This window comes from Coturnix japonica, chromosome 4 (assembly GCF_001577835.2).
Source record: "Coturnix japonica isolate 7356 chromosome 4, Coturnix japonica 2.1, whole genome shotgun sequence".
In the NCBI taxonomy this organism is placed as follows: Eukaryota; Metazoa; Chordata; class Aves; order Galliformes; family Phasianidae; genus Coturnix; species Coturnix japonica.
This window is the reverse complement of record NC_029519.1, coordinates 61,669,151-61,691,366: the sequence shown is the minus strand read 5'-3', so window position 1 is coordinate 61,691,366 and position 22,216 is coordinate 61,669,151. Positions and strand designations below refer to the sequence as shown.

The window sequence follows — 22,216 nt, the reverse complement described above, 5'->3', positions numbered from 1 at the left end:
ATGAAAACTCTTTTAAGAACTGCTCTTGTTTCTTTTCATACGGCTATAAAAGCGTGCTGAGGGCAGCTTGAGAGCATCTTTGAAGTCTTTCCTTGAGATCTGCTTTTAATTATTTGATAGTTTGATAAGTAAGCACAAGGCTGAAAGCAGTGGAGGCTGTGGAGGGGTCACTGAAGAGCCTGTTGGTACATCTTGAGACTTCGTCACCTCCCAGTGTGTGGAACACCTTGAGGAGCATCACCTACATGATGGCATGCCATGTATTTGCCTCACTGCACACCTAAATGGCTTTGTGTAAACCACTGCAAAAGCACCCATGGGCAAATCCAAAACTCGGCAATGGAAGCCAAAACATAAAGGAGGAGATGGGCCTTGTTGTTCTGATGGCCAAATATCCCAACACAGTTGGAGCTGACACTAATATTTCCTTGGCTTGTTCCCTCAGATGTAATGCACACGTAACCCTAATGTTGGCACTTTTTTGTCCAGGGGCTTGCTCCACATTCCTTTTCTATAGACTATAGATCCCTGAAACTTCCTTTTTTTTTCCTATTAAGATAAAATACAGTGAAGCAAAAACCTTTCTTACTGATATCAGTGCAGCTGACTCTGGGCACTGCCCTGCTTTTAGGCAAGGCAGTCCCTGCACAGCGTTATGCTCCAGGCTCACTCACATGTGTTAGGGATGGATGCTCAAGGGTGGCACTGCTAAGCAGCGAGTTATCCTAAAAGCCACCTTTCTGTTTAAATGCATCGCTCTAATGGAAATGTGGGTTTTTAAATCTAGCTCAGGAAGCCTTGCATCTAAATTTCATGAGAGTTCCCATTACTATTAACTGTGGAGAAGGTAATAAATTTGGCGTAATTTCCTCAGCCCGAATTTTATTATACTTCTCTCTTATTCCCACTGAAATTTAGGATATTTTTCCTTGTTCCTCACCAAAGGCATGATACAATGTTATGATATTCTGTTGAACAATTACTGTGTTCCTGCTACAGATACACTTTCATTACTTGCTACCAGGGTAAGGCACTTCTGGGCAAAATATTCGTGGTAAATATATGATATGACGCAGTTTGATGCATCCAGCAGTCATTAAACTAAAACAAACAGAAAATCTTCCAGAAATGAAATAAGCAGATCCTGAAGGATGAACTAAAGTACAAATGTGTTCATGCTTTTATTTGTACATGATTAAACTTATGAATAAAAGATTAGCATCTAAGTGTTTAATTGAATAAAAAATTCTGTCACATCATGACAAGTGATTCCATGTGGGCACTACAGAACAGCCTCATTTTTACAGTGCTGGAAAAATTTAGTTAAGCAGAAGAGCATTAAAAAGGGAAAATGAAACACTGGAATATGTTGGAGTGATAACATCCAATGATATAGAAATATAAATATATATGTATAGCTATTTGCACAGGGTAAAACTGAAGAGAGAAGCAATCTGATGTAAAGTCTGAACTGCTGCAAAGCATCTTCAGCAAAACTGTGCTCAACTGGACTCTGTGAGACTTGCACGACATACAATTTATATAAGGATCAATAGGAGGACTGGATCAAACTGGACCTATGTCTTCCCTACTGTGATTTTGCTCGTGTGAATGACATGTAGTGACATGTATGTGCTATATAAATACAAGCATGCATAGAAAGATCCCGAAACATAGACACTTTTTACATGCCTGAATAGAAATACACTGGAACAAGATTAACGAGTTACACCAGAGCTGATACCCATGTCTATGTGGGTCTAAGGGCAGGACGTCAATTCTCTGCTTTCTCACTGAAGTGCCTTCAAAAGGCATATAAGTACAACAATCCCCAAACTTTGCATTAAGCACAAAATAGCCAATGTGTAACATTTTGTTTGGGATCCTTTCTGAAAAGAAAGGGTGCTCTGAACACTTCCTGAAGTCAGACACTGGCTCTGGTGGCAAAGGGAAGGAAGTCATTTGTAGTTTAGCTTAAACCAGCTCAGGGTTGCATTAGACAATGGGAGACTGTGGGAAGTTGGAGGCAGCCCCACTTTCTTTCTTTACAAAGCACTTGTTGGCCACAAACTCTCCACTTCCTCCATCTCTCTCTCCTGACTGGCAGTGCCTCCTGTGTTCGGCCAACCAGTAGCACCCACTCGGCTGGGAGAAGGAGGGGGGGATTCACCAGGCTCCCTGCTTCCAGCTACAGCTTTCACCAGACCAGCCCCAGCCTGAAGTCCACCTGAAGTCCATCAATCACATTCCCAAGGGAAGGGGGAGAGAAAATTACCCAAGTGGGATGGATGCAGATGCACTAGTGATGATGCTCTTACATTTTGGGGTTTACTGTACCGAGAATGACAGTTCAGTATAAGATTTTATGTATTTTACTATGACATGTATTCTTCCAGCAGCTTCTAATTTATTTTCTTACGGGTTTTCAATGAATTTTCAAACACAAAAATAAGTAGCTTGTCTTCACTGTATACTACCTCAGTCGGATGGTCTGTTGGCTGTGGCACCATAAGTTGGTTGTGATGCTGAAGTACAGTCTTCAAGTAATCTAAAACAGTCTGGCAGGGCACTGCACGAAACAAATGGCAATTACTGTATATTAGTCAGCTAGCACAAAACAGGAAAACAATATTAAATCAAGCAGTGTTCCTCAGGATTTGTGTGCTTCTGTGAGATTTATTTCAAATAGGAAATATTGCTCACTTTGATTTGTGTTGTCGTTTCATTCAATAAATACACAGCTGACGCTGTATTATTATTTCCTATGTGGAGATCTCTGACACTCATTCTATTTTCCGCCCGCTAGTTTGTAAACTAGGCTTTCTCTAGTTTGAAATGACAATTATTAGAAATGCAAATTAGGTCAGCAGTAATGATAGGAAAAATATCTGTAAACATGGTAAACAGCCCAAACTTTACAAACAAGAAAACATTCCTTGGACCCAAATCACACATTGATTAACACATAAATATGCCCTAATGTTTCTAAAAGCACAGCATGCTTAACTACACCAAACAGATTTAATGATTCATATACTTTAATTTCTTTTCCCTTCCTCCTTCCATTTTTTTTTTGTTATAAAACTAGGTGTTAGGCAAATTGCTTCATTTGTCTTTCCCTCGTCCTTCCCCCTTCCCATCCCCACTGCCCTCATCCATTGCAGTAGTTGTACCAACATCCTATTCCCTTCTGCTGAGGTGATAGGTTAATTAGGGATGATTCAATTACAGGTCTCGCTTAAGCAGATGCTGCCACATCCCTGATTAACTCTGGAGTATTTTTGAGATACAGTGCTTTTCTCCTGAGCCTGAAACACCGTAAGAGACTTAAACAGATATTAACCCAACATTAAAACCGACTCCTCCAAGACTAAATAAGCATCATTTTAAAGGTATCAGCCTCACATTCTGTGTGGCTTGTTTCAGTAAAGTATTCAGAGATGTTCTTAGCTTCAGCTGGATTTTTATCCAGAAAAAGAAATCTCAGTGTTCCTCCTTATTTATTTCTTAGTTCTCAGCCTTTACAGCTGGCATCTGGGGCTTTGTCTCAAGCTGTAGGCAACCAGAAAGCAAGCAACTCAAATCACCAACATTATACGAAGGCAGGATTTACAGTAGCCTTCCTCCGGTGTTTTGCACTCTTCCCTGGGCACTTCCAGTAGGTAATAACAAGCCCCTGCCAAGGCCCTGTGAGAAGCAGTGTCATACTCAGCGGTCTGCACACAGAAGCCATGCAGAGTCCCTTACATGGATAATAAACTCCTACCAGATCGTTTCACCTCATGCTGATGTATCTGTAAAGACTCTCCTACATCATTTGATATAACAGATAAGTACTTTGCCACAAAGCTGTGAACTTATGTATTGGACAAAAGTTAGCACTTCCAGTGACTTAAGAACTGTTTAATATCTTTGGTGACCTCACTGCTTATTTCTAGAGCAGCAATGTAGGTGCTACGCAGTGACACTGCTGAAGTAAGTGTATGAGGAAGAGAGTGTGTGTACTTTTTTGTAGGGAAAAAAAAAAAGAGCCTTATAAAGTAAGTCATCAGATGGCTTTGGAAAATGCTTCAATTCTGAAAAAGTCAGAATGGCAGTTAAGCTTAATAGTCTCACCAACCTGTTTGGTAACCTTGTAATGACAGCTGTGTTTTAGCCTATAGTAGCAATAAAAAAATAACAGTGTAGTAAGTTCTTGGGTGGAAAAAAGGAGAAAAACGTGCTAACCACAGGTGGTACACTGGATATTCTTCAGAGGGCACAGAAAGAAAAGATTTGGCTTTTCTTCCTCATTTTTATATACGGGAAAGGTTATGGAGAAAGAAGTTATATATGTCTTTTTGTCCCTGTGGATAAGCTAAAGGATGAGATGGTATTTGAAGATCCTTCCGTTACATTTTGTTCAGCACAACCAAGTCCCTGCGGTCCTGTGCCAGGTGACTGCTGCTTGCCTAAAGAGCTCAACAAAACAGTGCTGTCCAAGTCCCTGCAGAAAATTAAATGCTGACTGAGGACATCATAGGCTGGTATAGAGGAGAAAGCTTCTTTTAATGATTTGACTGATTGCCACGAGGCTGGAGGTATTCTAGTAGACAAATGGAAACTGTGCCCTACTTAAAACACATCGCTTTTGCCTCTGTTTGCTGTCTGATGTGTCCAAAATTTAGTCTAAGTTTGAACTGGGGATGCCCATGCACAGGTTACTGTGTGTTTAAATAGCTGACTAAGGATGAAGCACAAGGATCATGAAGATTTGTTCCAGGAAACTTCAGAACCTGTGTGATAGGGTCAGCAAAACCTCCCTCTCAGATACCTGGGATCTTCTGGGAGGTTACAAGAACCATGCAAAGGGATATTGTGGGTGATCACACCATCGCTGGAAAGAAAAGATACCTGGAGGACAGCTGAGTAATAGCTGGGAAACCTGAAGTATGTGAGAAAAATCCTGCTCCTGTCATTGGATGTGCTCCTTTTTGCTTAGCAATTTCATTGAGCACAGTCACCAAAGCATCGGTTCTACCCCAGAGTTTCAGTGATCTCCAGGCATCACGAAGCATCCTTCCACATTCTTCCAAATGAATGGGGCACAAGTAAGAAGACAGCAGGAAAGTATTCAACCTGTTGTGTCCTTGGTACAAGTACAGCTCTAACCGCACCCTGCTGACAAAATGCTTTCACACTGCTGGTGAGAAACATAAAGGTGCTAAAAGCTGGCTGAAGTAGATAAATTATAAATTTTGAAGCACAAAAACGTATGATTTTTGTCTTGTTCTGGTAACTGAAGGACTCTGAGCACTTTTGACCCATAAAATCCTCATGCATCACACAGCTTGTTGTTGGCACAAGTAACTCCCGCTTTTCAAACATCACATGCTGCTCGTGATCCAGGCTTCTCAGGTCGCCATTTCACTAAACCCAAAAGGAAGCCTCAAAGAGGACAGCGCGAGGCCCCAGAGACAAAGGTTCAGTTTTGGTTCCATGCCCTTCTCTGAGCTTTACACATACTCTTTGCTGAGAGACAAGAGGAATTCTTTCCTCCGAACTCTGCGGTAAACATAACTTTAGAAGGGCCTGTGGTTCCCTGCGAGTATGAATAAAGATATAAACCTGCTCACTTATTCACTTTCTATTTATTTTGCTTTGATGTGGTCTCTAGAGAGTTAACAGGATCGTCACCTGGACAGCCAGTTCTGTGCATGCTTCTGCATGTATCAGGTAATGTCAGTGGCATTACTAACAGGGATCTGTGCTTACTGTAACCAAAGTGAAAGATGCTAATGTAGAAATAATGCTTGATCTGATTTAGTGGAAAGCCTGAGGGGAGGCAATAATTTTCCTGCCCTTTAGGAAGAAGTTTCCATGGTCCTTACTTTCTGTGTGACTCAGGAAAGACAGCAGCACAGCAACCGGGCCTGCAGGGAATGATGAAGGAATGAGATCTCTGAGCAAGCTCAATGGTGAGGAGGTGGTAGGAGAATTCAGTATGTTGGGAAAGCTGGCCACGCTGAGATGCGGAGCAGAGACTAAGCAGGACACACTCAGAGGTGGCAGAGCTTCATTGTTAATTGATCAAAGTTACAGACCTCATTGTTATTCCATGCAGCAAACTTTGTTTCCGAATGCTGTAACAAATGTTCCTTTGGCATCCCTTGTCAAAGCTTTCTCTGTGGAATAGCCTATTTTCTAATAAACAGTTGGCTGTATCAGCCACCAACTACACCGGCTACAAAAAGTTTCTCAGGCCCCACCATCCCTGCAGAAGGTGTGAGCTGGTAAAAAGCAGAAAGATTCAAGGTATCCCAGCTATGCAGGGTCTACACTTGGCTGGTTATTTTTTGGCCTCTACTACTTCTCCATTAAAAATGCACACCTTATTTCAGGTCTGCAATGTTCTTTATCTCCTGTTGTGCTTCCTCAAACTTCTGGACGACAACTGCTTGTTCCCTGTTATGCACTTACAGTCAGCAGCCATGTTGCTTCTCATCATTCTCTTTGCTAAGCCAAAAGTAACCTTCCTAATCTGCCAGGGAAAGAACAACTCCCTCACAGAAGGCTCCAGATGCCTTTTTTAGTTATTCATTTTCTACTGTTTCTCATCCCTGGCTTTTATTTACTACTTCTCCTTTAATCCATTTGTTACGTTTCTAACTGTGTCTTTGCTGTCCCTCTAAGGTTATTGTTTCTGTAACTAACAGGAATCTCCACCTCCTATATAGACCTTGGGGGCCTTCAATAAAATGCTTTTAGTATTTCCCAATTATCACCCACTCTTTTTTTTTTGCCCTCAGCTCCGACAATATTCTTTGGTTTTGTGAAGCCAGCTTTTCATAAAGTGCCAAGAATATTGGTAGCATTGGTTTGGTCTGCACTCATTCTCATTATAACCATCGACTCATGATCACCTGTGCTCTGACCTGTCTAAACAAGGGCTCTCATTTAGCTCCTCCAAAACATGGCCTCTACTGCAACACAATGTAGGTGGGGCTCTGATCCCCCAAGTAAGCAGGTGGCAAGAAACCTGGTTATTCTGTTCCTTAATGAGACGTAGTGGTCTGAAGCTGATGCTAGCTAACATCTCTCCCTGTGCCTCACAAAACAGAGCATGGATTTCAGCACCCCAGAATTGGGAAGCATGTGCATGCACATCCATCCCACTCGGACTGACAGCTGTTCATTAAGACTTGCTTGTCACTGCAACATGTCCTTCTTTGCTTGACCTTGAGCCATTCTTCACTTGAAGTTCATTTCAGGGCATTTCTAAATTGACGCTTGACTGTCAAAAAGATGTGACATATGATATGGGACCTGCTGAAAAGGTGAATTTCTTACAACATTAACTGAGACCCTTCCCTCTCTGAGATTTGCACAAGTGTGCAGCATAACACAGCTTGTATCATTTCAGCCTATATGCACATCTATTTCAATAGTGAGCTGAAAGCTGTGTAGATAACCTGTGAAGAGAAGCTGGGGTGTGCTGAATTTGAAAGAGCGAGAGGCAATGGGAGATGGGAGTTAGTAATGAGCTGCAGATCTCAGCAATCAAGTCCTGGCAAATTTGGGTTTTTGTATTTGGGTGACAAATAAAAGCATCTCTTTTTTAGTGAGAGCAGACAGCAGAAAGCTGAGAGCTGAAGAATCAACATCATGTGCACAAGAGCATTAAAGATTGGCTGAAGAGGCCCATCACCACTGCTTAAGGCAGAGGAGGAAGGAAAAAGAAACAGCAAATATCCTCTTCTAAAATCTCTCTTGTGCTTTCCAGGTGGAGTGGAAAACAATGTTACTTCTGTAAACCTGAATCTGAAAAGGTATTTTATTTCTCTTAATTTTCTTTTGCAAAAACATTTCTTTCAGGAAAGAAGAATGTGTTGCTTCCCAACCTTCCACGGCTTTTATTTCTGCCTCTGCTCCTTTTCTCTCCACTGACTTAACAGAAGTTGCCTATTCCCCCTCAAGCCTCAGCCACAGTTGCAAGGTCTGCAGGACAGGGACCTCTCCTATTAAACACCATACGCATTAACGCTGCTAACAAGTAACAGTGAAATCAAGAACTTCCACGAAGCAGGAACTGCAAAGTGTGTCACACAGATACTAAGGTCTGACCTCAATAAAAACACAAACCCAGACAAGCTGGGGGATGAAATGATTGAGCACAGCTCTGCCAAGAGGAATGTGGGCGTACTGGTGAATGGCAAGCCAGACATAAGCCAGCAGTGTGCCCTCACAGCCCAGAAAGCCAACCACATTCTGGGCTGCTTCAAAAGAAGCACAGACAGTAGGGTGAGTGACATAATTCTGCCCCTCTACTCTGCGCTGGTGAGGCCTCACCTGGAATACCGCACCCACATGTGGAGTCTTCCATACAGGAGAGAAACTGACGTGTTGGAGTGCATCCAGAGGAGAGCCACAGAAATGATCCAAGGGATGGAACATGTCCTCTCTGAGGACAGGCTGAGAGAGTGGGGGCTGCTCAGCCTGGAGAGCCTGGAGAAGGGAAGGCTGATTGTAGTGATGCACTGGAACAGGTTGCCCAGAGAGGCGGTGGAAGACCTGTCGCTGAAGAATTTCATGGCCAGGCTGGATGTACCTCTGAGCAACCTGTTAGAGCTGTGGATGTCCCTGTTCATTTCAGGGGAGCTAGACTAGATGACCATTAAAGGCCCCTTCCAACTCTAAGGATTCAACCAAAGGTCAACTGAATCTCTCTGCAAATCTGCAAGAAAGCCTGCCTACACAGCTTCTCATGGGTTTTCACAGGGCAAACCTAACAGTGAACAGGACAAAAAGCCATAATAAAGCCCTGGTGTGCAACACTTAATGGTTTTTAAGCTCAGATTGGTAGGGTGAGCTAGCTGCACACTGAAGCTGAAAGCAGAGCCATATTGCAGGAGGATTCAAGCAGGCCCTCTTACAGAAGAGTCCCACTAAAGCTGGTGACAGCTGCAGTCGAGGCTTGTAGGCTTAGGGAACCTCACACTTTGAAGCTGAACAGGCCAGAGATCAGACCAAAATATCCCAAGCATCAAGGGAAACCATGGAACTGGTTAAGCACGAACATCAAGAAAAAAGAATAACAAAAAGAGACATGAAAAAGCGTTCATCACAACCCTTGATGGCTGCTTTATCTCTGCTATTGCTGCAGTAGGCTCTTTGGAAATGTGATGTTCTGAAAGTAATATTTTAACAGTGTTGACCCTTGAAGTCAGAGGCAGATGTTGGTAGTATGGCAGTAGAGATTTAGATTTCCAGGGGAATGTAGTGTCTTTTATTAGATCATTCGACTTAGGGAAAAAGAGTCAAGCCCTGGGCACACAAAATGTTCAGGAAAACTTGTCTGACTTTTTCAATTACACCGACATTAACTTTATCTGCAAACCCTGCTTTGCTTTGGCTACTTTCAGCTAGCACCAGCATCTTCTCCTTATCTAATCACCTCTACATTTGAGGGTTTTGTTCACCCCTGTTTTTCCTCCTTCAGCTGCTGGGCCAATGAGGTAGAAGTAATTACTACAGTCATCACTTTCTCTTACTTCCTTGTGCCTTTCTGCTACTTTCAGGCTGGTTTGACTGAAACTGTGCAGCAAAGCAAGAGCACCAGGAGGCAAACCCTCACACATGACCCCACGCCTTCGCCTCAAACACGCAGAAATATCTCTCTCCTCCCTTTTAGGCAGAAAGCCATGAGAAAACCCTGCTAACAGTGAAAGAGAACTGCATAATAATCTTACCTAACATATGGGCTAGGCCCAGGTCTTACATGCAGTTTCACAAATAAATCTTTGATTTTACATCTGGGAATGGATCGCAGCCCTGATAACTTTAATACAGAGGAAGGAGACTAGGCCACATTTTCTCCCTCATACTAATGGACTTGCTCTGCTCTTTATGGTCCCAGAACCTTGAATGGCAAATTTGCCAAACTTCCTCCAGGAATTACATAATCCTTCTAAAACTGTTCTCCAAAGTTATGGGTAAGAGAACACCAGAGGGCACCTATAGCAACAGGGCTACAGGGAAGAGTGCTGGGAAGAGATAAATCTTATTTTCTGTGTCCAAGATACTGTTTTCTATAATACTTGTTAAAAACCAGAAGTGGTTGCCTCCACTGAAGAGACACTTCCTGGCTGTCTTTCTGCATGCAATGCAAATAGTGCTCTGCAGATCTCCAGTCAGTTGTGCAGGGCAGGTATTATTAGCATGCAAACTCTCAGGGATTTTGAAAGGCCCTTTGCATATGGAACGTGAAAAAAAGAAAAGTTAAGTATTTCAGGAAAGGGATGAAGTGATTCATTCACAGTTATAGAACAGAAGGGTCAGGCTAGTGCTTTTATCTTATTTATACTGCTGCTAGCATCAGCCTCAGCTCCTGTGCTGCAGGCACTGGGCAGCCCTCATTGCACCCCAGGCACAGCAGCAGGAGCTCCTGACAGGGCCCACATTAAGCCAACATGGCTCTCCTTCAGCAACTGGGTGGCATGGTACTGTCACTTCCTTACTAACCCATCTGCCTCATGCTATGTTGGTTGCCCTTACAGAGGATTTTCTCTGCATGCATGGCCCTGCTTAGCCTGATGAACACCAGAGTGAGGTGCACAAAGGAGCAGGGAAGGAGGCTTGTGCTTCAAGATGGCGCTAAAGTGGCAGGTGGAACCAGCACCACTGAGACATTACGCTTTCAGAAGGGTCTGTGTGCCTCAGAAAACAGCCAGAAATGCCTTGATCAGCTCTGGGCACTGTCCCTGCTTACATACAGAGATGGGCACTTCAAGTTATGGGGCAATTTCTGTCAGCTGCTGTGGTAGCAGAACCTGGCTGGAGCACAACCAGCATGTGAGGCAGAAATAATCAGACACAATCTTGACTTGCTTAAAGTCACTTGGGGCAGCTGTGGGACCGTCAGGGAGCCCAGACCTTGGCCTAGCATGCAGCAAAGTCACACAGGACTTTGTGTGGCTCTTGATATTCCCTCCAGCACTTCAAGCCTTATACTTATATGCCACCCAGACAGCATCAGGTGACTTGGTGATTGTATTATATTGGCTGGGGAAGTCATACATCCTTGCACATTTATTTTAGTTTTTTCTGCTCCCTCTGACACACCACTAACAAGGTGTTTCAGTATTGATGGAGGGTGAGAAAGACTGTCTCCATAACATTCCTCACTTTTGAAGTGAGATGAAGGGTAACCGTGATGACCCACGTGAACACTGCTTGCTTGGCCTGGCATTAATCCTGGCACAGGAAAATGCAACGGGATTTGACTGACAAAGAACCAAAGAGCATGAATAAAATGAATGCCAGTCAAAATGGTCCTGTGGAATGCAGACCCCATCAGACTAACCTGACTGCTGTTCTTTACTAAGGTTTGATTGAAAAAGTTTGTTTGAACAGATATAATATACCTAGGCTCCTGAAGGGCATTTAACTACCATGTGCTACCTGACTGCAAAAGCAGCAACATACAACATCAGTAGACTATAACACACTTTCATTAAGAAACTGCTGCTGACATCTCTAGTGTTTGTCACTGGGGGAATCACCCTGAATAAAATGTGTTTCTAGCAAGGTTCTACAGGGACTGATAGCAGTCTCAGTAACATTCATCAGTTCTAACCAGGATCAGGAAGTTAATTTAAAAACAATCAAAAATACTATGGATAATTCAAAAAATTGTGAACTAGCAAATAGTGGGAAAAGTAGCGTATCCAAAGCAACCTGGATCACATAGTAAATTAATGCAGCCAAAGACAGAGTGGGTATGTGTAGGAAGAAATGCACTCAGAAGGAGAAGCTACCTTCTGGGAGCTGTTTCAGGGGAACAAAGAGACTATTCCTCCTTCAGTCAGGCAGATATGAGCATATTGTACACATTTCTAGTGCTCAAACTTTAAAGAAATGAGCAGAAGGGAGAAAAGAGGTACAAAGGAGGATCCAATACATGCTGGTAGCTTTAAACAGCTCTGTCTGCTTAGTTTGTCTAAAGATGGAAATTAAGCCAGCTTTCAATTTCTAAACACCTTCATCTGGAAAAAGCACTTGGTGGTACACAGCATTTGATTTAGCGGAGCAAAGCATACAAGTCTGGATGGAAGCTGATTTCAGATAGCCAGGCAGGGAATGAGGCATACACTGTCACCCATGTGTGTAACTGCTGGCGTCAGTCATTGAGGAAATAGGCAGAGCCTGTATAGTCTACAAGTCAGCACTGGTGGCTTTCTGGGACGTTACTTCCATTGCATCTATGTTATGCTTTAGTTAAAGTAAAAAAGAAAGTGGGTTCAATACAGGTCACTGACTGAAAGCCACAGGTCAAATTATAGATTCTAACTATCATTTCTGACCTTATGTTTCTAAAACTAGAATTCAGCGGGAGCTAAAGTTCACACATCTCCATCACACAGTGTTTCCATGTGATGTACAAACCACTACTAAATCCAGCAAGAGCAAAAGAGTTACAGTGACTCCAAGTTTTGGGAGGGGTATGAGGGGTATTCTAAACATTGAGTTTCCCCTGCCCTGAACAATGTTGATTATGCAATTTGCTGGTACCACTGAGGGACAATACGTAAAGGAAAGCAAATAATTAGTAATATATCACCAGTAACTGGGGAGAATGATGAAAACAAAAGCACCTTTCTTGATTGCTTTCTTGCTCAGATTTTGAAACTAAGTAAGTATTCAGGATGCATTTGGTTGTTGCCTTTTTTTTTTCCTTTCTGCGCTGTTAGCAGCTCTGGAGTATTTTCTCTCTTGCAGACCATGCTGAATTATCTGTACCTACCTGCTACTTAGGGATTTGCTTAACAAACTTCGCATGCATCTACTCCCAGCACTGCAAAGTTTAGTAAGCAAAGCTGTACCAATGTAGCATTTAGAGACGTGCTGGAAAAGAAGTATGTTGTACATTTATTTTCTTGGATAACTCCTGATTTGCTTTAAGTGTTACCTGAGGTGCATTTCTGTTTGTGGTTCAAGTTTAGAGGATGTTGGTTTAAGATACTTTACTTTGTTCTCACCTGGTCCCACTCTTCAAGTATCTCAGTGCATCTTAACAGTGAGAAGTCTTAAGTTTAAAAGGAACGAAAAGGTTTTCACAGACAGGACTTATACTGGATAGGGTTATTCTGTCTGCTTTCTTTCCTCCAGTGTTGTAATGGAGAAGTTGCTAAGTCTTTCATTCTCTGGGTTTTATTGGATAGTTAAATGGGAGGAGACATATCTATACCCCTTGCAAAACTAAGAGCAGCTTAAGAGATACCGTTCAAGACAAAAGCTGAACCCATTTTGTTAAAAATAAGGATAAAACTTTGAACAGCTTCTTTAAGTAACCAAATCAGGAGCCCCCAGGGGGAATTAGATCTATAAGCTGCAGCATTACTTAGGGACACAGACAATTAGGTATAAAAGCATATATTTGAAATGATCATGATAAACCACCTGATGCTTTGCATTTGGAATTACAAGTATATCCCATCTTGAATGCTGCTCATCAGTCTAGAATTCACAATTCACAGGGACAAGTAACAGCAGATAATTTTTCAGTAGGCACAGCTATAGAAATTTAGGATAGAGACAAATGCCAGTGTTTTATAATGATGACTGCAAACTTGAAAAAAAAACAACTAGAACGTAAAACAATTTATCACCTCAACTACTTCTATCACTGACTGAAAATATTATATAGCAGGGGATTGTTTACCTGGAATGCTCTCCAGTTTTCTACGGAGCTCCTCATTTTCTTGTTGCAGTGAAATTACCTCCTGTTCAAGCTCTTGACACCGAGGGCAGTAACCTTCTTCTTCCTCCTCCTCTTCTTCCTCCGGAAGCGTAGAAGACGATGGGTGACCATGAGATTCAGAAGTTGCTGGAGATGTCCATCCACCTAAAGTGTGTACTGGAGAGGTTGAAAGCGGATCCACATCTGCCAAATGGCTAAAATCATTTACTGACGAGGTGTTCTGAGAAGGGAAGCTCCCAGAAAGCAAATAGTTCTGAAGAGAATCAGTAAAAACTCTCAGAAAGGCTGAGGTTTGTTGTTTCTTTTGCATATACTGCATCTCTATGTCTAAAATGTCTGACGTCTGACTATGGACCATTTTCCCAAGCTGACATTGCTCTTGTCTTTCACTATAATTTGGGTTTTCCTGCTTTATACAAGAAATCATGGACTGTGAGTGATTGTTGTCCAGTAGTTTTCCACCACAATTTAAAAGACTTAGAACCCGGCTGCACTGTTGGGCAAAGGCATCCAGAATCATTCGACTCTCTGAAACAAAAGAAAAGATGAATCACAGAAACCTAACGCAAAGAGTTATGCCAGGCAGCAGCAGTGAGATGAATGTATGCAACCATTCACAGTAGCATGCATTTTATTTCTGAACATATTAAAATTACGGCTTCTGCTTTAATACTTCTGCAACACTGTGATTTAAAACAATCCTGACTTTGCTTCTATTTTCAGAGTGCCCTTGTGCCCTTGCTGTTAATCAGAAATGCACTGCGATGATAGTCACCGCTTAGTGTCATGTTCTTTCAGAGAGATTAAGACAGGGAAATGGGGGAAAAAAATATTAATTCCATTCAATTTGCCACAACAAAAGTTCACAGGAGTATTTTCTTTTGAGGCAGATTTCAAGCCATTGGTGAGCACTGCCTGTACCTATCTGAAGGACTTTGTGCTGCATCTTCCTCCTACACCCTGCTCCTCTCCAACAAGGCTTCCAAGCTTCAGTTTTTTTCCCTTTTGCTTTTGCCTCACTTACCAGACACTGGGCCTAGGCCACTTCATGAGACCCACTCCAATTACATGGTCTTTAATGGCTCCTTTTGCTTTAGCTTCCAAAGAGGTCCAGAAATTATTTGACAGCAATACACACAAAAACCTTTTAAACCAAGGAAAAGCATCAGAGAAAGCTGTTCTGGCCAGAGGAGCAATGCTTTCTGTTGTGACTGCTCACAAAGTTGTGGTCATGCCGCTATCTCAGAGCAGATAAAAGGGGCTGAGCAGTTTCTGGAAGCAAGGAAGCATGCCATGCCACAAATGCCTGGACCTGCCTCTAGCGATAGGAGAAGCAAAATACAACACCACTACAGGATGGGTTACTTCTGCAGGATGTGTGTGTGCAGAGTCAAGCTGCTGTAACAGTGTCTGCACTACATGCAAATAGCCAACGTGTCTGGCTCTGATTTATGGTATGACCTGCTACATTTCCCTGATAACAATGTCTTTAAAAATATTCTTTATAGCTTATAGCTGAGTTCCTTTAGGCATCTGAAAGATGTAACTAACATTTTGCAGGAAAGAAAAAAAAGAAGTGGTAGATTTAAGCGCTGCCAAGTTTGGAGAGCTCTTCTCAGACAGGCTTGACTTTTAGTAAGTGACAAACGCATTCACTTTTGAAAAGGCAACCTGCTACAGATGCATGGAACTAAGCACCCCAAACCTTCATTTAGCTTAACCTTGTCACTAGAGATGAAAAACACAGCCTCATCACACTGATAACACGTAAAGACCAGAAACTTTGGGAATTCAGTCCTTTAAGAGATGGTACTTTTCACAGTACTTTTCCATGACCCTGCAGTTTTGTTTGCTGGTGGAAGATTACATCATCCTGAGGTTAGTACAGCTGTCCTGCAGAATACCTGAAATGACGCTAATTTGGATTTTTACCATCCTCCAGCTGTCAATAAGGAGGAAAGAAGTGAGGCAGCATACAAATGCTGCGAGTCTTAAGTACAGATGGAGTAGACCTTACTGGCACACAACCCAAGGATGTCATCTCCCAAAGACTCACAGGTAAGGAGAGAGGCATGAGGAAGACAGAAGGGAACATGCCGAGCAGTGCTCTGAGATGGCTGGGAACAAGACAAGACCACATCAGCACGTGAGGTATTGGGGGCTCTGAGACAGCACTGAGCAGCCCCACAATCTGTGCCAGCAACTCGCATCACACCCTCACTTTGAGCTTGGATCAAGCAGGACAGATCCCTCTGACACATCTTCCTGTCATCAAAAATGCCTGGGTGCTCAGCAGCCTCTAAACCCACTGTCACTTCCAAAAGCAAGGTGCCCTGGTGACACTGCAGCTTTCTAACTGGCACCTACAGAAAAGAAAGGAAATTGTGAAACTAAAATACCACTGACGCTCTCCACTTGTGCTTTTCTTTGCCTTATGTCTTTACTTCACATATTTTTCCCTTTAAAAATCTGAAAGGATATTGATTGGAACTTTGCAATCCTACTACAGAGCAGTTTTTCATTCATTTTAATCCCATAATCCGATTCCAGACCTGAAGTCATATTTACTGTTTGTATTTTAATCATTATGGTCCCCGTTGACAAAACAGTTACTCAGTTTTTTTTTTGCATATCTTTCTTGCAAGGGGACGAAAAAAATGTATGAAACAACTGAAAAGGGATTAGATTAGCATAGGAGATGCTATTCTAGTATTATGGCTTCTGCTAAAACACGGCCAGGAGTAACCTGCCATTTCAAACACCAGTTCTGAAGAACACTTTAATAAATACTACCATCAGTAAAGATAAAATTAGTGATTAGTTCTGATGTAAAAATGAATGCGTTAACGCATTCGCTGTGATAATGGCTTAAAACGTAGCTGAAATTTTATACAGAAATGACAGCATTGATTTAATCTCCAGTTCAGTATCAGATCTACTACAAAGACACAATAACAGCAATTACTGTCTTTTTTTTCTTAGCTTTAACCCATACCCAAGGATGTAAAAATGAAAGCTGTGACATGGCGAGGCTATTACAAAACGTGAGCACAAAGCTTTGCAAATGCTTCCTGCCAGTACCACAGGGCAGTGACAGTGAGGGATGCCCTCAGCACACATCCCTGGCTCCATGCATGTACCACTGCAAAGTACACCAATACTACACGTACCCACAGTCTGAACAACCCTGAGTGAGAATGGCAACCACAGTTATTCCTTGTGATGGGAAAAATAATAATAAAAACAAATGCTGCCTATTTAGCATTTATTGTAGAGCTTGGTATTCCAGTTTTTACAGGGTGACTGTAATTAGAAACGCAAGCAGCGTGCAGCGTCTAATCAGTAATAAATGACCAAAAATTGTTTTTATGTGAGTACTACCGAATAATCACAGATCTATGATTCTTAATTGATTTAATGTAATGTATGTATTTTCTAGGAAAGAAGGATTCTGCTGAAATGACTGCAGCAGACTGAAATAGTGTAAACTACTTACTGAAACTGCATTGTGACACTCCTCTTCCTTATTACGATGCTCACCAACCATGTAATTCTAATGTGTCAGAGCCTGCAGTCTTCAGTCTTACAGAACTTCTATTGACTTCAGCTCCACTTCTGCCTGGAGGTGGACTTGCCACATTAGGCCCATAAAGCGCTAACAGGAGATGATTAACTCACCAGAAGTGTAAGCAGTTCTAAATGGACTATTTCCTTTGAGAATGCAAGCAACCAGAAGATAACAATATCATGTGGCAAACGAGGGACCAACTCCTGGATACAGTTCTTCATTTTCACTTCTTTTTCTTCTTTTTCCTCATTGATACAGATGATCTTTAATGTTGCTGTTTTTTGAGCAAACACATGAAACTCAACCTGATGACCTACAGCAGTGCATTAGAAAAGCTGTCCAGAAAGGTCGGTGGGTACATCATCAGATTTTTCTACGCCTGAGAATCTTTTCAATACTTAGACCAGACAGCTCTATTAACAGGACACTGTGCTGGGTCTCAACAGATCTGCATTTAGGTGTTGGCTTTTCCATGGTTTCCTTTGTGACCTCAGGTGGGTGGTAAAAAGGATGTCTTTACTGAGCTACTGAGGGGGCCAGAATGCCTCTCACCTGTGGGGAATGTACCCATTTGTATTGGATCTGAAGGTCCAGTTTCAATAATCTCACTCATCACTTTGCAGTGTTTCAGACTTTTCTCTCTTGATCTGTTGAATAACTGTATTCTATTACTTAAGGTCCTGGGGTAGTAGCTCTGTATCCCCAAATGGCTTTGTCCTTGTATACAAATCTTTTCATTACATGTTTAGATAAGAACATCGCTGCAAATGCCTGGGTCAAAACCAGGAGCACATGACACCCTGACTAAGAGATGCTTTTGTGGGCATTCTGCATGAAGATCACTGAGGAACTCCAGCAGAAACGATCTATCTACTCCACGTAAGTATTTCCAACTTCTCACTTAAGGCCAAATTGATGCTCTTCACCTTCTCTATTCAAATATATACCTATATAAATGCACATATATTCTAGACACGATAGAAACTGCTTAAATAGTCTTGTTAAACATGCCAGATCCTTAGCACTGAACTACTCTATTACCTCTATGACAGCTCTGCTTGTCTTTCTGGCTTTTCACTTACACCCTTCTTAAATTTCAAAGCACACTGTGAGGTCTATGTCATGCTTTCCTATGGAAAAGGAGTTTCCCTTGGAGTCCTTCATACTGTTTAATAAAAACAATAACAAAAATAAAAGATGCATCATTTCCATACCAGGAAAATATTCAAGATACTAAACTAATAAAAAGAGAAGGAGAAAACAGGTGTCTGCCCACATTTGGAATGTACTTGTGTGGCTTACACTGCAGCAGACATAGCAAGCACTGCTCAATGGAGAAAAGGGGAGGGTTGTGTTTGCAGCACAGCTTCCCATCTCTCACAGTAAGATGACATTTCTCAAGCTGGACCTTCCCTCGTGATGAGGCAGGATGGAGAATCCCCACTCTTCATCCTTCCCACTGCCCTCTGCCTGCTGTTGTTTTGGAGCCTGGGCCAGGGCAGTCTCTTAGTCCAAATTAGACACTGTTTACTCTTGGCAGGAGCTCTGAACACTGGGATATGCTTGAAAACATGGAAGTATCCTTACTCTTCCCCTTTGGCTGTGTTATAGGTGCCCACTCTCAAAATTAGACTCGGTGCTCTGAATCTCTAAGTGCCAGAAACACCATGCCTAAAGATTAAGAACCAGCTGTATCAAGTGTTTTAAGCTGCCAGACCACAGTAAGACAATACCAGGAATGGCACTTTACCAAACAGTTTATGTTCTGTTATCCACACATGTGAAATGCCAACAGAAAGTGGGAAACCCCTGAAATGAGTGTTTCTATAGAACTGCAGCCCTCTCCCAGTTCATCCCAGTAAGCACCTGCAAAATGCTGCAGATAATCTAAGGGGGAAAACCCTGTAAGGCAGGGGTAAGGACAGCCTGCCCTGTGTATCACAGAATCACAGAATTGTGGGGGTTGGAAGGGACCTCTAGAGATCGAGTCCAACCCCCCTGCCAAAGCAGGCTCCCTACACCACATCACACAGGTAGGCGTCCAGGCGGGTCTTGAATATCTCCAGAGAAGGAGACTCCACCACCTCCCTGGGCAGCCCGTTCCAGTGCTCCGTCACCCTCACTGTAAAGAAGTTCTTCTGCACATTCGTGTGGAACTTCCTATGCTGTAGTTTCATCCCATTACCCCTAGTCCTATCCCCACGCACTACTGAAAAGAGACCAGCCTAGCCACTATGGCTCCCACAGAGCCACAGTTGTTGTGTAGAACAACAACAGCACACAGCTCAGACTGTGGTGACAACCCATATGGAACACCCCTCCCGCACACTGTAGCAAGTCTGGGGTTTGCTTTCTCCTGCTTTTTCTGCTGCTTCATAGTTCAGCCTCAGCTGTTAGAAAGGTACACTGGGGCATGCATGATTGGGAACCCAAAGTGAGCCTGATGCGAAGGTGACGAGGTCTGCAAAGACCCTCAGAGCACAAGCAGCCACTCCTCAGTCATCCTCTTCTGCACAGACACAGATCAGTGACAAACTCCTAACTCACTCAGGCTTCTGGTTCACACAGCCACAGAGGTAGGAGGAAGTCCAAACTTCTGCTCACTAAAGCCTAGAGAGCTCAGCCACAAACATGGCCTCACCTACCAGGCAGCCGAATGTCTGTGGCATGATCTGCCTCTGTGAAGAAATGCAGGTGTCACATTTATCAGCAGTGTTTTGATTGAGGACCACAAATATGCTGAAATAACAGCATTTGGGCACCTAAATAACGGGAAGTTTCAAGAAAAAAAAAATCCAGTGTGACCTCCTGCTATGGATTACAGGACTGTGTGTCAAAGCAGAGAATTTTCACACTCGTCTATTAAACTTTTTTGTTAAAGTACATGAATTATTTGTTACAAGAGGTGATAAATCCATCCCACGCATGGCAGCTTTGGAGTGAACGCAGGCCTCAGCACACAGCCATATATTCTATTAACCAGCACATCTCTCTGTTTGGTAAAGAAATGTCATCGCATTTGTTACAAAGGCAAACAGCAACACAGCAAAACAGGATCCAATTCTTCTAAATAAATAAATCAATGATGTGTCAAAAATTAACAGATGAGTTAATATACCCGACGTTATCAAAACCAGATGGTGCTTCATAATATTCATCCTGCTCAGTCAAACCCTGAATGTATTCTGGACCATCAGTATATAAAATAGGATGCTGCTATTTGTGATGGCAAACAAAAGCAATCATGCCTGCCAAGCACATACTATAACAGGCAGCATTTCAGCTCTGCTAGACAGAAAGTAATTAGAATGCTTTTAATGTCCAAAAGAATGATGCTGATAGGCTGCCACAGATGTGTAGATTTATGAATATTTATATGGTGGTTTATAGCTGACACTTTTATCAGTTGAAGAAGATAAAATATCTGCCTGACTCAAAAGCTTGACAGTCAGGTTAATAAAATCTCATTAAAGAGAATGACCTATGCAATTATATAGGATTTATTGTAATTCATTTTTGATTGTACTCTGCTTAAAGATGCAATTTCCCATTTCCTGATGCCAAATTTAGGTTGCATATCAAGATCTACGTGGTTTTTAACTCCGAGCCATCGCCTGAAGAAAGATACGCGTTCAGCATCTCGCTATCTTACACCTCGCAAGAAAAAAATATATTTTCAGCTCCGTTCCAAACGTCGCTCCGCGAAAGCGGCGCGGGGAAGCGGCCCATCTATCGCCCCCGTTACGCCCCCCGCCCCGATCCCAGCCGGACCCCCACCCCAAAGCGGCGGACAGGGGCTCCCACCGAGCCGAGCCGGAGAACCCCGACGGGAAGCGCCGAGAGCCGCGCCGCCCCCTCCTCAGCCCTCGCCCCGCGGCCGCCCCCATCCCCGGCGCTGCCGGCCCCGCTCCGCCCGCAACTTTCCCGGGAGCGCCGGGACGCGTCGGGCGGCCCAACCCCGCGCTGCCCCGCCGCCAAGTGCCCCGCGAAGTTGCGCGGGGAGGCGCGGAGTTGCGGTACCTGCGCTCAGCTCCGCGCCGCCGCCCGCGGGGCAGGGGCCGTAGCGGCCCGAGGAGCTGGGGGCCGGCGGCGGCGGGCGGGGGTGGCCCTGGGCGGCGGCGGCGGGGCGGGCGGGGAACGGGCCGTGCGCGTAGGGCAGCGGCTCGGCGGCCGGAGGGAAGGGCTGCCCCGCCGCCCGCCCGCGGGGCACCTCCACCATGCCGGCTCTCTCGTAGCGCTTGGCCAGCGCCGCCCGCTTGCCGGGGAAGGTCTTGAGGACGCTATAGGGACCCCGCTGCTTGTAGATTTTGGGGGTGCTGGGCCCCTCCTCCGCCGGCTGCATCTCCTCCTCCATCCTCCCGCTTCCTCCTCCCCCGGCCCGGCGTAGCCCCGCTCCGGGGCTGTGGCCGCCGCCGCCGCGGCTCCGTCTCTGTGGCACGGCGGAGCCCCGGCGCGGCGGGGCGCCGGCCTGATTGACAGGCGGCCGCGCCAATGCCTGGAGGGAGACGGGCGGCGACCGCCGAGTGTTTGGGGTAATCTCTGCTAATGGCAACGGGGCGGGGAGGCGGGTCCTGGCGGGGCCGCCGCCGCCCCGCTCGCCGCCGGCGGGGGCAGGTGAGCGGCGGGAGCCGAGAGGAGGCGCGGAGCGGAGCGACCGCCCGGCACGGCGCGGAGCCGAGGAGCCGCCGCTAAACTTTGTGGCCCCCGGGCCGGGAGCCCGAGTGCCCGCTACGGGAATAAAAGTGTTGGGAGTGCGGGACCCGTCAGAGTTGATTAGGGAGCAGAGGACATTTTCTTTCTCATTATGCAAAAAGCGCTTCGTGGCGGAATAAAAAGCGGCTCTGCCGTAATTCATGCGTGTCAGATTTCCATGAATCTGGGAGATTAATCGCGTTTAGCGTTATTTGCGG

At 44.1% G+C, this 22,216-nt stretch overlaps 1 protein-coding gene across 2 annotated transcripts in view; it reads right to left on the bottom strand.

The window, feature by feature from the left end:
- Window positions 1-21,780, bottom strand: part of BEND4 (BEN domain containing 4) — a 29,384-nt gene extending 7,604 nt beyond the window's left edge. The window contains exons 1-3 of one of the 2 annotated variants that reach the window (XM_015862455.2): window positions 21,327-21,780; window positions 13,700-14,266; window positions 2,478-2,569 (exon numbers count right to left, since the gene is read on the bottom strand). In XM_015862455.2, the coding sequence (XP_015717941.1) occupies window positions 2,478-2,569; window positions 13,700-14,266; window positions 21,327-21,660 (993 nt within the window). In that variant the 5' untranslated portion in view covers window positions 21,661-21,780. The remainder of the gene's footprint in view (window positions 1-2,477; window positions 2,570-13,699; window positions 14,267-21,326) is intronic. The other variant, XM_015862454.2, reaches the window with a different exon arrangement.
- Between the last annotated feature and the right edge of the window lie 436 nt (window positions 21,781-22,216).